The sequence below is a fragment of the Melitaea cinxia genome, chromosome 16, assembly GCF_905220565.1.
Source record: "Melitaea cinxia chromosome 16, ilMelCinx1.1, whole genome shotgun sequence".
NCBI classification, from domain to species: domain Eukaryota; kingdom Metazoa; phylum Arthropoda; class Insecta; order Lepidoptera; family Nymphalidae; genus Melitaea; species Melitaea cinxia.
Genome location: NC_059409.1, coordinates 5,952,141 through 5,967,683, shown reverse-complemented (window position 1 = coordinate 5,967,683; position 15,543 = coordinate 5,952,141). Strand labels below are relative to the sequence as shown.

Sequence of the window (15,543 nt, the reverse complement as noted above, 5' to 3'; positions counted from 1 at the left end):
AACATTTGAATTATTACATATTTCTAACGGAATTCCTTCAACGTAAGCAACAAGACAAATAATATTGTTACAAGGAAATAATCTTGCGGAATGTTATAAGATAAGACTGTAACATTAAGTTCACATTCAGATTTACGTAAACAATGTTGAATTATAGTAATAACATATTAATTATTTATTAAAGTAGAGATTGTTTAATTATATTGGAGTCGCGAGTAATTACATAACTATATTAATATATATGGTATACATACTTCAAAGTTATCAAGTAATTTTTACTCCTACGTTAATAAATTATGTAAAAATGGCAAAGAGCCAAAATTCTAATAATATTTACTTAGAGTATTCGTTATTTTATATCAACAAATGTCGTTTATTAAACATTATCGTCATTACATATCTTTCATATAGCACAATCACGGACGGCTCGCGATTATAACGTATTTATGTACAAAACATTGACAATCATACGTACAAGTAAGCACTACCCTATAAATGATTAATTTGTAGTTATTAAACATAACAAAGTTCAAAGTTCAGTAATCGTAACTTCTCGTGAACGTTTAAAAGTCAACTTCATAATTACTTCACAGTATTTATTCGAGGATAGTTACGGCGGGTGCTTCTCGGAGACACCTTCGCCGGGCGAACGTCACGCCCGCTTCCGGCACATTAAAAGATTCTTGTAGGCCTGTCTATATTCACTCGACATCACTACGTAAATGATTGGATTGATACATGTCGTCAAATATATTAAAATATATCCCGCAATATTCGCGGCAGGATGAGAGGTAAACTCTCTGAACAGTTTTGTCAGAGTGATTGGTAAGTAGCATACCCAAAATGACACCATTATAGCCATAATCATCTTCAAAAGTTTTCTGTCTTTTGGCGTTAGTCGGGGCGGTCTGACGGGCGCCGGCGAACGTCTTAACGCAACCGCTGCCTGTCGAAGTCTTTTGGTCGTATCCCCACCACTTGGCGTTCTTGGTTTAGCATCAAGAGCACACTCGTCGTCATGACCATCTAACGTATCTACGCCTGATGATGAGGAACGTTCTGGTCCCGGAGTTGGTGGATAATGAAGTGTAGGCGGAGCGAGTAGAGCTTTTTTAGGAGGTGCGACGTGGTTGTATCCATTTTCTGGGCCTGGAGATCGTTCTAGCGCTGTGGAAGCTGAGCCAACAGCAGAGTCTTCTATACCAGGTCTAGGTCTTCGACCAGGTGCACGTGATCGTCTAGCAGCATCTCTTACAATACAAAATATTCTCGCATAGCATATCACAATGGCCAGACAAGGCAACATAAAAGCCCCAACGAATAGAAATTCTTTTGGTGAATGGTTGTTTTGATCGGGAAGAATAGAACAAGATCCAATGGAGGGGTCTAAGCCAAAACGTCCCCATTTTTCCAGCCACGTCGCAACAAGTGCTCCAAAAGAGAAAGCCCAGGTGCTAGCTACCATCACAGCCAGGTACTGTCTTTTGTATAATCTGTAATAGAAAGAGGAACGTCAAAAACCAAATAGCTGATACCTATTCTGTGTTTTCAGTAGTCATTGTCTATGTTTTATTTTTAATTATATCAATTAAATATATGCTTAAAATATTCTTAGCTTGTATATTTCTTTGACGAACTTTGATGTTTTTCGCAGCCGTAATGTAATATAAGGATCGTTACTAAGTTAGTTACACGGAGGTACTTACTTAGGATATAGCCTTGGGTGTGAGATCATGACATATCTGTTTATGGTGATCGCAAGCACAGTAAACAAAGACACAGCAACCAGTGCATATCTTGCAAGAGGAAACATCCTGCAGAGCGTTCGCCCGTGAGCCCACGAGCGCTGCCAGAACGTCGAAGCTGCGAGCGGGAGGTTAAAGCAGCAGAATAGCAAGTCGGAGCAAGACAAATTCATTATGAACACGGCTGTCGCGTTTCGAACCTGAAATTTTATAAAAATATTAGTAAATTATTATTATTAATCTTTTAATTTTTAAAAAATAAATTTATAAATTTGTTATTAATATAAATAAACGATTTGACCGTTTATTTATCTACATCATTACTATTTGGGGCATTCCACGCGAAGCGGTCATTTAAAAAACTTTTTCAAATTCAATGTTTCCGATTTTAGTAATTTTCGAATATGTTATACATATATATATCCCCAATCTATATTTGTAATATTATTATAGTATATTGTTTAATTAACGAGTTATTAGTCATTAAGGTTTTGAGTAACCAGCAGGTACTGTAAGTGCCAATATTACGTATTTAAAAGTTATTTTAAAATAAACAAGATATGTATAGCTTCAATATTTTTTAGTTATTTTTCTAAAATAGCTAACAGTATATAGTAGAAACTTGCAAAGTTCTACAATGATCCGAAAAGTTGTTTAGGAACTAGACCAGTTATAATTCTTGAGCGCAGTAGCTGGTGGTTGCGTTCGGAATACATCTGATGCCTGCTAGCAACAGTTTCAGTAGCATTCATTAATTTTATACTGCAGATTAAATATTATAACAATCTTATCAATGGTTTTGAATAATAAAAATTCAATGTGTCATAATTATAATAGATATATAAAGGCGCGAAGCTCTAGAAATATGTAAATAATATCTGAACAGTATGAAATGAAAGGAATAACAATAAGAAACTTTTAAGAACTAATAGAAAACGGCACTCGGATCAGTATCGGTAATTTCTAAAGTAGAGTAATTAATTATTATATGTACTGTTCATAAATCAATTATATTTTACATAGATAAGAATACGTCGATACGTTTAACCATTTAAATTTATTTCAAAATCTCTCATTCATAATTGTGTAATAAACGTCCATATTTAAGCAAGATAAACTAACGACTGCTCCCTTATCGCATCCTCAAAATATATATTACAATAACTACAATGATCACTGACCTACGGCAAAGAAGAGATATGGCTATAAATATTCCCGGCATGCTTATTATGATTACGGAGACAGAATATGAAAGTATATTCATTTAGAATTTCATCTAGAGTAGTCCTTGGCACAGGATGTGACCCTGTAGCGGCGTTCTCCTTCTGCGAAGAGGTAATGACGCAGAAGGAGACCGCGGAGCGGGCCAGAGAGGAAGACGCCTCTGCTGGACTGCACTCGGGGGCAAGGAGGAGACGGTATGCCCACCTCCTCCTCCCCTCGTAATAGTGGGGACGACACTACCCCACACGTCTGAGGGGTGGCCTTGTTGTGAGCGAGGCCACCCCACCATTGTTTGGGGGCTTTGCCCGGGCCTTCCGCAGGGGCTAGGTGGCGAATGCTAGCGCGACCCCATCTCGCCCCACTCAGGAGAACGACTGCTCACACGTGGTGGTTTTTTAGTCAGTAGGAGTCTGACATAACCCTCTGGCGCCCCCGCGCTGGAGGGTATCCATGATGAATTTGCCACAGGTAAAAAAAGGGTATGATCCTGCTCTCCGGGCGTGATGGTCGACTTCCGTTCCAAGTCTGGTTATTGTGTAGATGTATATTAATATACGAACTATTTATATGATTTATAAAAAAAATATCTACCTGTATCACCTGGCTGTTATTTATAACAGAATGATTAATGTAAGAACGCCTATTAACTAACAGAACAGATCGCGTGTATATGTACGTTAAAGATATTTATATTATTATAAAAAGCACACAAAAAAAAGTATAGCACGGATGCTTATAAGAGGTTCATGAAGGTTTATAATTAAAACAGAAATACCTTCTTTTTTTCTGTATCAAAATTGCCTTATTACATTTAAAAAAAATATCGGGACTGGAAATTATTATATATTTAAAATCTTTGGTTAATTTCACCGACACGTATGCGTAATACTAGTAATTATAAATATTGCGATTCAATTATCATTCCATTTCAGAAATTATATGAAATTTTATAAGAGTATTAAAAGCGATATCACTAAGGATTTATTTTCCAATTTGCATATAAGATTATTACAAAATTGTAATTTCTAAATGAAAGCCTTACCGCGTTGATGTAATAAATGTAATTTAATTAAATTACTAAGTAAAAGATTTGAAAATTTAATTTTTACAGAAAACAGTTTTATTTACTTGTCTTATTATTCGACTTTACACAGATTATCTCAAATGGTGAGGAACAACAATTTGTTTAGGTCAAATGTGTGAAAATAATAACAGAACTCTTGTAGTCTTATAAAAACGAGGCAGAAGCAAAAGAATCATCATCATCATTACAGCCTATACAGTCCACTGCTGGACATAGGCCTCCACAAGTTTACGCCAAAAATAACGTGAACTCATGTGTTTTGCCCATAGTCACCACGCTGGGCAGGCGGGTTGGTGACAGCAGGGCTGGCTTTGTCGCACCGAAGACGCTGCTGCCCGTCTTCGGCCTGTGTATTTCAAAGCCAGCAGTTGGATGGTTATACCGGTCGGCTTTTTAAGTTCCAAGGTGGTAGCGGAACTGTGTTTTCCCTTAGTCGCCTCTTACGACACCATACGCACAAGAATATTATAATGAAATTACATATTTTTACATTATAGTAATAAATATATTGCTATACCTATGACACATGTTATACCTATGTTACAGCTATAGATTGTACCTGTTGCGCTGGCGTTTACGGGTTCGATCCCCATGATATACATGATAAACATTTGTATTGGCCATACAGGTGTTTGCCGTGGTCTAGGTGTTTTTGCAGTCCTTGTGGGTCTCCCCACCGTGCCTCGGAGAGCACGTTAAGCCGTCGATCCCAGTTGTTATCATGTACACCTGATAGCGATCGTTACTCATAGTAGGAAATATATCCGCCAACCCGCTTTGGAGCAGCGTGGTGGATTAAGCTCTGATGCTTCTCCTACATGGGGAAAGAGGTCAATGCCCAGTAGTGGGATATTACAGGCTGAAGCGTATACCTATTAACTAAAGTTATAATCATATTAAAATAATAAAGTTCACTGGTTACATTTAACATTGTAATAAAACCTTGGGACAATAGTAGACAATGAAAACCTTGCCTGTATTTCTATAGGTCTCTGGCTAGCTAGCCACTTATTCATTAAGATTTATTTACATTACTCAACAACGCGGCTTTTCGTGTTACAAAAGTTCAAATAGGCTTTCCTTTCTAAGAACATCACAATAATTTTTGCTACCGCCATTATTCTTGCTCTTAATGAGATATAATAAGGAAACAGTTTGTATCAAATGATAAAGAACTACGCACATCTTTTCAGGTCAAGAAATCAAGGCCTTCAAAGCCGTTTGTAGGCGATATCTGACCACGAGATTCGGTGTATTATTTTAAGTTGAAAACATTAAAAATGTTTTATTCTAATACTGAAAAATTTAATAATTTTTATTCTAACACTGAAAAGCTTAAATATGTTTTATCCTCCATCTTTTATTGTTGATAAAAGATATCACCATTGCAATCAATGAAAGATAGAGGGTATTTTCCATAATTTCAGTTTAAGCGTAAAATAATTATCATCATCATCATTACATCAGTTATCGCAGTCCACTGCTGGACATAGGTCTCCACAAGTTCGCGACAAAAATGGCATGAACTCATATGTGTTGCTCATAGTCACCACGCTGCAGGCGGGTTGGACATATTTAAAAAATCTTTAGCGTACACACTTTTAATAAAACGTGTAAATCATTACACACTTTTAATACGTATATAATATGTAAATTATCAAAAACTACTATCAAGATACTTATCTACAAGACTATTATCAAGATATTTTTAGACTATAATTGAATAAAATAATAAATTAAAAAAAAAATAAACATTTCATTTTACATAGGTACATTAAAAAATGGGTATATTTCTATATTTAAGAGAAATAACTGCGACTAACGATTACAAATGAACATATTTATTGAAGCGAAAGTGACGATCTTTTTGTTAACGCTCTATTTTGAAAACGTACATTGTCAGTCGAGACCCATTACGACTATTGAAATGATTCGCCAAAAAGTATAATTTAATGTACATTTAGAAGTGAAAAAAAATTGCAAAATGTTTACATAATATTCTCTTTCAACTCTAATTGTTTTCGTTCTTTTTACGTGAAATAGTATTCACACACTCCAATATATATTGGAGTGTCTGTTTGTAGTATTAAAATAACCGCTGTTTATTAAATGTAATATGGATGTATACACGATGCATATACCGAAACATCATTTTTTTTTTAATATTGTCAGTCTGTTTGTTCCGGCTAATCTTTGAAACAGCTGGACCGATTTTCACGGGACTTTCACTGGCAGTTTCTAGTTTATATATGTGTATATATATATATATATATATATATAAACGTAAGCGTTTGTGTATTGAAATAAAAACTAAAGTCTTTGCTTTGTAAAGTGATTTTTACATAAGTACATAACATAATACATAATAATAATAAGTACATAAGTACAAATGATTATTATTTACTAACTTGTTAAGAGGAACAACATTAAAACACCGGTCGTGGATAAAGTTTTTAGATAAGTTACGAATAGACTTTAACAATAGGAGTTAGAATAGACCCTTAGAGTTTGTTTCTCTTTAATTAATAAACTACAATTTTTGGATTCATATTTACGAATAGAAATATCTCTAAAATATATTGGAAGTCGATGGTCATCTATAATGTCTCAGTCTCTCGATATTAAATACTGAATAGGTTTAAAATTTTCTGATTTAAAATCAAAAATAACTTTATTTATATTTATACTAGCTGACCCGGCGAACTTCGTATCGTCTAACACAAACTTTATCGTATGGTATTAAAGTTCAAATTGACTTTTAAGTATTGTCACAAATCTTTTGTATGGGAGTATAGAAAAGTGTTGTTTTTAGACTTTTTCAGGAAATTTAAATTTTTTTTTTATCATCCTCGTACTTCAAGGAATATTTTAAAAAAAGAATTAGCGAAATCGGTCCAACCGTTCTCGAGTTTTGCGCTTAGCAACACATTCAGCGACTCATTTTTATATTATAGATTAAATATAACTTTCAAATCGTCGTTTTACAAATAACAATTTTAAAAGTGATTATTATATTTAAAAGTGAAATTACCACCGATTCGGAATATAGATTCTGCAGAGAAGAATCGGCAAGAAACTCCGCAGTTACTCTTTAAAAAATAATATAGGTATAAACTGTGTTTTAGTACAAAATTTGTTTTGTAAAATCTTTATCATCTATGTAATCAGCATCGAATAACGCTTTATCTATTTTTTTTTCAATAAACACTTTAAATTTAGAGATAATTGCAAAATGTGGGATTTTATTATACAGCAGAATACCAAATCCCAGAAAGGAGACGCCATTATCTATTTAAAAAAATAATTTCCAGTAGAAACAACTGCCGGATTGTATGCGTTATCTTGAATATGACGGACAAACATGACAAAACTTATCGTTAAATGTAATTTTAATTTTTAATGTGGTAAGTAATATTTTTTTCTTATCAATTTTTATACACACAATATTTTAATGATAAAATTTGTTATTTTTTGTGTTTACTGTAATGTACTTGTTTCGCGGTTTGATTTTAATTCATTTTTGTTATACTTACTCTTCTGCTTCTATGGGTTTGAAAAAATAAACTCTTGAGAAACAGATAATAAAATACTTTTTAATTGATTTATACTAGGAGAAACGTTTCTAATAAAAAAGTACGGACTTTTGAAACGAAATTTTGTACAAAACCTAGGTGTTTAAGATATTTCTTTATTAAGTCCTTATTTTTAAAGTCGTTAAGAAGTTATTAAATGTAAGCTGGGTGGGACGACCGCTCTGGTGTAAAGGTGCGTATGCCGTGTCGGCGGCGCCTAAGCACCGACGGACGGTCGCGAGTTCGATTCCCGCTCGGAGTGGATATTTGTGTTCATGCAAATATTTATTTCCGGTCTGGTTGTTAGTCCTTGTGGGTCTCCCCACCGTGCCTCAGAGAGCACGTTAAGCTGTCGTTCCCGTTTGTTATCATGTACACATGATAGCGATCGTTACTCATAATAGGGATCTATCAGCCAACTCGCATTGGAGCAGCGTGGTGGATTAAGCTCTGATCCTCTTCCTAAATGGGGAAAGAGGTCTATGCCCATCAGTGGGTCATCAGTGAGCCATCAGTGGATCAGTATTACAGGCTGAAGTGAGCGAAGCGAAACTGGCTTAAGTTTCGTGACCATGGCGCTTGTAATGGTGACGAAATATCGGAAACACAGTGACCGAAAAAAAAACTTCTAAAAAAAATTGTACCATTCTACATATAAATTTGAATCAATTCAAAAACTTTTTTCAATAAAATTTATAGTTATTACAAGTGAATTGTTTTTAGTTTTATTTCTTGTGATTGTCCAAGCAACTGTTACTCTCTAATGTCTCGTCTATGCTGTTGTCCGTCCCTGACATGTATATCTTGCTTTTTATTACGCAAACGCTCGACAAATGAAATTGCAATGTATGTTTTTGTCCTGCACTCTTTACATTAATTAGAAATAATATAAGATATTGCAGTGAGGCTAACAGCAAAGAATACAATGCTGTATCACTAAAATATTTTGCTACACAAGCTCATATTTTATGTAACGGATTATTTACGTAACTAATCATTATTTATTACATTGAAACATATTTTTCTGTTACATTGAAATTTAAAATGATATTTTATTGTAAATTAATATTTTTGAACGACGTGTACTCATCAGTTATCTATTACAACAGATATATTTTATAAATACGATGTTCACTGTGTGAATACTGTTAATTATTTTTAAAATTCATATTAATTTTAAGGTCATTATTTTACTTAGTGTGGACGCTTAAAGACTTTAAAGTGTCCATCCCGTTAGTAGCAGCTGTTTATTATTCAGCACATCTAATTACTTAGACTCTGTAGCTGCTTATCTCATTTGAATATTAAATAAGACGTATCACTTAGAAGTGTAATTCTATGTGATATATTACAATGCGATTTAATTTTTTTTTATCATGAAAAAAAAATAATAAAAATTATGTGGTGTCATGGGACACCAGGTAGGAACGAAGTTCCTTCAGATAGTATAGAAGCAACACAATTTGAAAAACAATGTTGAATTATATATATATTTTCTAGTTCTTGATTTTTTTTATTTTGTTGATTGGTTTTTAATTAAGCACATAAAAGTATTTAGGAAATTTAGTATTTTAGAAAATAACAAATACCGTAAAATAAAATAAATCAAACAAAATAATAATTCAAACTATTAAGTGAAATAAAAAAACATATGTATTTATTTATTTTTGTTCACGGTATAAAATTACATAAATAATTTAAAAAAAATTTACTAGTAATATTTTAGTTTTACAAATGTTATATTATATACAGTCGTGTGACTGATATTACGTCACTTCCGTTATATATTTTTCTTACGGTTTTAGTATAACATTTTTTTTCAGTTCGGTCGCCCAGCCAAATGTCAAGCCTGCCGTAAGGAACTTCGTTCCAATAATTAAATATCATATATTGAAGCCATTCCATTTTTCCTTAGCTTTAATATTACTGTAAGTTCTTAATATATTCAATTGCTTTGGGTGTCTTTATTATTAAAGTTTAGTAATGAATAATAAATAAGTACAAATAACTCCCGAGTTATTTAAAGTTTCAAACTTATTGCTTATACGAGTATTTTATAAACGATGTATTTTAAAATTAAAATGACTCTATTTTGCGTTTTTTTTTTTTAAATAATAAACTAAGAAATGAATTATCTTTTGTATTGTTATAATTTGTATTTATTTTTAATGATAAATAATATCTTACCTTCTTGCATCTCGCCAAAGCTACTATTGTGATTAAATTTCCAGGGATTCCAACAAGCATGAACAAGACACAGCAAACAGACGCGAAGCGCAGCAGCCCCTCCGGATAATCCTTGAACAGTTCCACTGCAGCCAATTCCTCATCCGTGCTATACGCGTCCAGCCCCACCACACTCCAATTGTGACCATCTACCTCACTGGCCAACGTACTCTTCGGTATACTCGGTAAAAGATCACCCATTGTAGAATATCACTCATTATTCGCCGGCAACGTATCGAGCATAATCTAACGGTTAGGTCGGGATGCTAGTGGGTATCGTCCACGACTGATAAATGCCTCAGAACTTAAAACGAAGAGGGTCCGATAAGGCATTTTGTTCGACTGTCGGGTCACAGCTGGCCAGGAAGTGCTATCAGTTCGGAACGCTCTCTCGCCACGCGATGACCTGCGAAGATAAACAATATAAAATATTTACTAATTACGATGGCTAATATTTGTGTGGTTGTGGGCAGTTTGAAAAGTTAAAAAGATATTTTTGAATTGTATTTAAGATATCGTTTATTTTAAATGATAATGTTTTATTATAGCTTTTACCAGCGACTTCGTAGTATGGAATTTGAAATTAAGTTTCTCAATTACTGGTATTTTCTATTTGTTTCTAGAATAATAACTCTATATGTAGAAGGTATGTAGTAAGGTAGGTATCAAAATAAAACCTAAGCAAGATTTTGAGGGTCACAAAGATTTTATGCGGCAGATTTCTCGTGATATCGGTACAAACTTATAAGCAAAATTTTTAAAAATAGGTTTAGCTTGTATTTCTTTGACTAAGATATAATTTTCATAAAGACCCCGTTTTTTCTTAATATTTCTTATATACAAACATTGGCCACTTATGATTTTACTATATGAATCGAATTAACTGACTCTAGTTATAAACATTTCATTTATCGCGATGATAAGAGAGACTTATATGTATAATGATATTAGTGATTTATGTACACATTTTAAAATACAAATAAATTGAAGATTTGAAAAAAAATATAATTGTTGTAAATAAAAATATTACGAAATACAAAAAGTGTATGTATATTTAAATGCCCAGTAAACTGCATTTTATTTTTTGAAAAAAAAAAGATAACGATGTTCGTAGGACGAAAGGATAGCTTAGATTCACGAATGGGGTCATTCGTATCCAGAATTATCCTGATTTAAGGTTAAAGATAAAGTGAGTGTTCTTGACAAAAGAAAAACTTTACATATTAAAATTAGGAAAAATTAGCAAGGACCTGGAATACTTTCATGTGTATTTCGGACAAAAATATTCATTCACGAATTGTAATGTGCAAGAATGTGTAAGATAACATATTCTGATCCTGGAATAAAATATGCCCTTATCAATATTATAAATGTGAGTTGTCGCGCGGATGGTAACATGGATGTTTGTTATTCTTCTGTGTCAAAACTAATAAGCCGGTGGTGATGAATAGAAAAAGAATTTTTTGTAAAACTTGTATTACTTACGGGCGTAAAACCACCAAATACGCCTTGTTGATTTTATATGAACCAAGAGAAAAGGAAAATAGAGCCGTCCATTTGTCTGATGTTGTGTAGTGAATCAGAAATTATATACACTTCAGAATTTAGATATTCTTGGCTTTTATGTTATATCTTGCTTAACATTATTATTTTAATCAGTTACATTAATGACAAAATTTATGTCTACTAATGTCAGACTATGTCATGTTATACAACTGTTGTATTGTTGTGTTTGTGTAGGTATTCGAGTACTTTACGATTCAGCTTGTAACATCCCACTACTGGGCATAGACCTTTCTCCATGTAGAAGAAGAATCGGAGCTTAATTCGCTATGCTGTTCCACTGCGCGTTGGCGAATATATCCTTACTACGCGTAACAATCGCTATAAGGTGTATATGATGACAAACGGGACCGCTTAACGTGCCCCTCGAGGCACGCTGCACGCTGCACGATGGATAGACAAACAGACCGGAAATAAATATTTGTGTAATTACAAATATCCACTTCCAGTGGAATTCAAAGCCACGACTGCCGGTGTTTAGGAGCCGCCAACACGGTTCACGCACTATTACACTTGTGTAATCGGTCGTCACTCGAGTACTTTAATATATTCCAATATAATATAGTGTGCACACACTATTTCTCGGTTCATTTCGATTAAGAAAATAAATTAAACAACTTAATCGTATGAAAACATTTTCTAAATGTTATGTTACAATAAGAAATTACATTGCAGATATTTTACCGTTTCTTGCTATAAAAGGTATTTGAATGAATAATTTTTGTTCTAGAATAAAATAGAACGCAAAACTAAACACTACTAGTTAGTAAATAATTTCTAGTGTATCTATAAAACGTGTTGTGATATAAATATTGTTTGTTTCGAAAATAGAAATAAAATATAAAAAGGAACAAGATATATCCGAATTTATAAAAAAAATTGTATTATTTTTTTTAACGACTTCGGCGGTTGTACCGGAAATTTAAACACGTCGTCGTCGTGTGAAATCATAGTCATGTTCTTCAGGAAATTTAATTTTATGGTTGTATTTAAATATGATGGCTATGCTATTTTAAATTTTATTGCAACATTTTACGACTTCTAAATTGATTATGATATTAACTGCAATATAATAAATAAATTATAAGAGGCATTTTATTCAGGACAGTAATATTTTTCTTAATTCTGTGTTCGATTTCCTTCGCTCCTTGTTATTTCGCAGCGCTACACGTGTCTGGAAATATGTTTCTGACTTTGAATTAAAGGAAGGGTAGAAGAAATTGGTTTTCATTTTCTCAATGACATATTGATGTGAAATGGCTACGCGTTTTTTTTTCTATGAGTATGGTAAGGTAGTGGTCGAGTCAGTCGTAATAAAGTTTAGTCCACAAACTCAACAAAAATCAATAAAATTATATACACTTAGTAAATAATACGTACATATGTGTATGAATATAACTATATTATAAATATTATATGAGAAAAAAATAGAACGGGATGTATGTACCTTTTTGTATAAAAATTTGTTATTGATATTAAGAATACATGCAGTTGGGTATGTCATGACAACCATACGATACGAAATACAAAACCAATAATAACTGTCTGTAGACAACATGTCCATTAATGAGGAAACGGAAGTGGGCCACAACAATCAAATATGGAACTGCTACTTACAATTGAGGCCAAAAAAAGCCTGGGGTGTTAAGTAGACCCTGAATTCGCAGCATTATCTTATTGTCTAAAGGTGGGTGGGACCGACCCGATTTGTTTTCGGGTCGTGCTGTTAACGAAATATTGTTTACCATTGAAACGACTGCTTATTGGGTTACGATGACGTTTGCAATGACGTCAAGATGTTTCTAAAGTGTGTTTATGAAAGTTATAAACAGATACCCTTCTTCGACATAATTCGGAACATTTTGCAAATGTTTTGGAAGAAATGTCATAACAGTTTATTTAATCAGCCGTAAAACATAAATATACAAGAAATTACATAAATAAACGTAAATTAGGATGCGGATTAAAGGCGTTGGATAAATTTGTTCAATTTGTTAAACGGTACAGTTTATTTGCTGTCACAACTTTTTTTAATTATTATACAATTTGAATCTGTACCTACTGTTGGACAAATGTCTCTTTTTAATTTCTTATATGAAGAATAATGTTTCATTTTCTATGTCATCTAATATATAAAGTTGCGTCGTGTCGCGGTGTTTGTAGTTAAACTCCTCCGAAACGGCTCGACTGATTCTCATGAATTTTTGTGTGCATATTGGGTAGGTCTGAGAATCGAACAACATCTATTTTTCATACCCCTAAGTTATAAGGGGGGGGGGGGATTTAGGGGCTTTAGCCCAGCTATTTAATTCTATATAATCTAATGTGTATGTAATTAATTCTATATATCTAATGTGTAATTTTGTAATTCCATGTAATTAATTATATATATCTAATGTGTATGTGTCTCGGTGGGTTTTAATTTGGAAACAATATTGTTTTGTTGCTGTAAGCAGGTTTCAAAATTTTATTAGGGTCGTAGTCTCAACCGCAACGACCAAACTCCTTCGTATCTTTTTGTCTATGGTTTGTCTATATTAACCATTCCATGTGGCATTGGTGAAATCATTCGTGCTATTTTAGAGTATTGAAAGCCAAGCGTTAATATAGCATCGTCTTTGGTGCGACAAAGCCAGCCCTGCGGTCACTAACCCGCCTGCCTGTCCAGCGTGGTGACCATGGGCAAAACACATGAGTTCGCGCCATTTTTGGCGCGAACTTGTGGAGGCCTATGTCTCGCAGTGGACTGCGGTAAGCTGATGATCTGAGATGACATGCGGGTTGGTCTCAAGATCTTTTTCTTCACTACTGAGCATGAAATGTATTTTTGAAACCTTTTCTTGTTTGTCCTTCAACGCGGTATTGTGTGAAATGTTATTGTTTTTAAAATTAAATTTACGAATTAAGTTTTCAATTGTAACTAACACTTTTTTATGTATATCTATTTTCACAACACGAACATCAGTCACGAGTTTGATTGGACCTGGTTTAAAGAATATAAGTTTTATTTCTTAGCAAACAATTTGACTATATTTTTGTTCTTATTAAAATATTTTAATATTTACGAAGTCTTTAAAATATTACAGTAAAAACGAATCTGACTTAACCTATTAAGTAACGTAACGATTATCTACTTCACCAGTAGATTGTCCTAGTTTATATGCAAAGCAAGCAATAAAGAAACAGCATTTTGATCGGTTAAAGCCACCAATAACTAGACTCGTCATAAATCACGACGGTACGCGGAGGAACGACGTATTTCCATGTAAATACGATGCCGATTCACGATCCGAATTGAGACCGTATCGAATTATCTCTACATTGACAAGTTTCTTCGAATGATGATGTTATTATTCCGCCTACAACGAAGGCACTATGTAAACTAAAGACTATCTATTCTAATACAGATTGAACCACTATTACTATATTTGGCTTTAAGATATGCACTTCGTAACGAGGACAATCGAAGATTATTAGTATTGTACTGCGAGGTGTTTCAAGTTATGTTTAATAGAATTAATGCAAGTGTTTAATATTTTTTAATTATAAATTTATTGGAGAAGAACAGAAACAAAATGACTTATGAAGCGTAATACTTTTATTGTAAAATATTTTTAATTAACGCATATTAATGTGTTCGTTAAATTATTTAAAAACAAAATATTAGGCCTTGACGTTGTTGTTTTTATGTTCTATAGAAAGGACTTTAAGAAAGGAATTTTATATATTTTGAAAAATCATTTAATGAGTTTTTAGATATGTATATCTATTAGGTAAGTATCCAAGACAAAAAACATAATTAGAAATCAGCCTTACGAACTTAATGAATATTTAAAAAGACTGTATTCATTTCAAATTGAAAGGAATTATTTTACAATATTTTTATATTTGCGAATTCATTCGCGAATCTCAAGTTTCTTTAGCGATTCAATAAAGACCTTCAAGTAGGTATTAGGAATGATAGCTCAACTTATTATATGCTAATTAATTTTGTATTAAAGACAGACTATCAGCAACTACGAATACTGCAGTTCTTTGGTCACATCTCTAGAAATGAGAACTCGATGGACTGACTGATGGTTCAGGGCCAGGTGGAAGGCTAGAGAGCACGCGGTCGATCGCCAACCCG

General features: G+C 33.2%; 1 protein-coding gene across 1 annotated transcript; it reads right to left on the bottom strand.

Moving 5' to 3' along the window:
• Window positions 1-652: 652 nt before the first annotated feature.
• Window positions 653-10,052, bottom strand: LOC123661035 (G-protein coupled receptor moody-like). Its single transcript, XM_045596048.1, has 3 exons — window positions 9,813-10,052; window positions 1,707-1,945; window positions 653-1,493 (listed from the first exon to the last, which is right to left on the bottom strand). The coding sequence occupies exons 1-3, from the start codon at window positions 10,050-10,052 to the stop codon at window positions 653-655; spliced, it is 1,320 nt and encodes a 439-aa protein (XP_045452004.1).
• Between the last annotated feature and the right edge of the window lie 5,491 nt (window positions 10,053-15,543).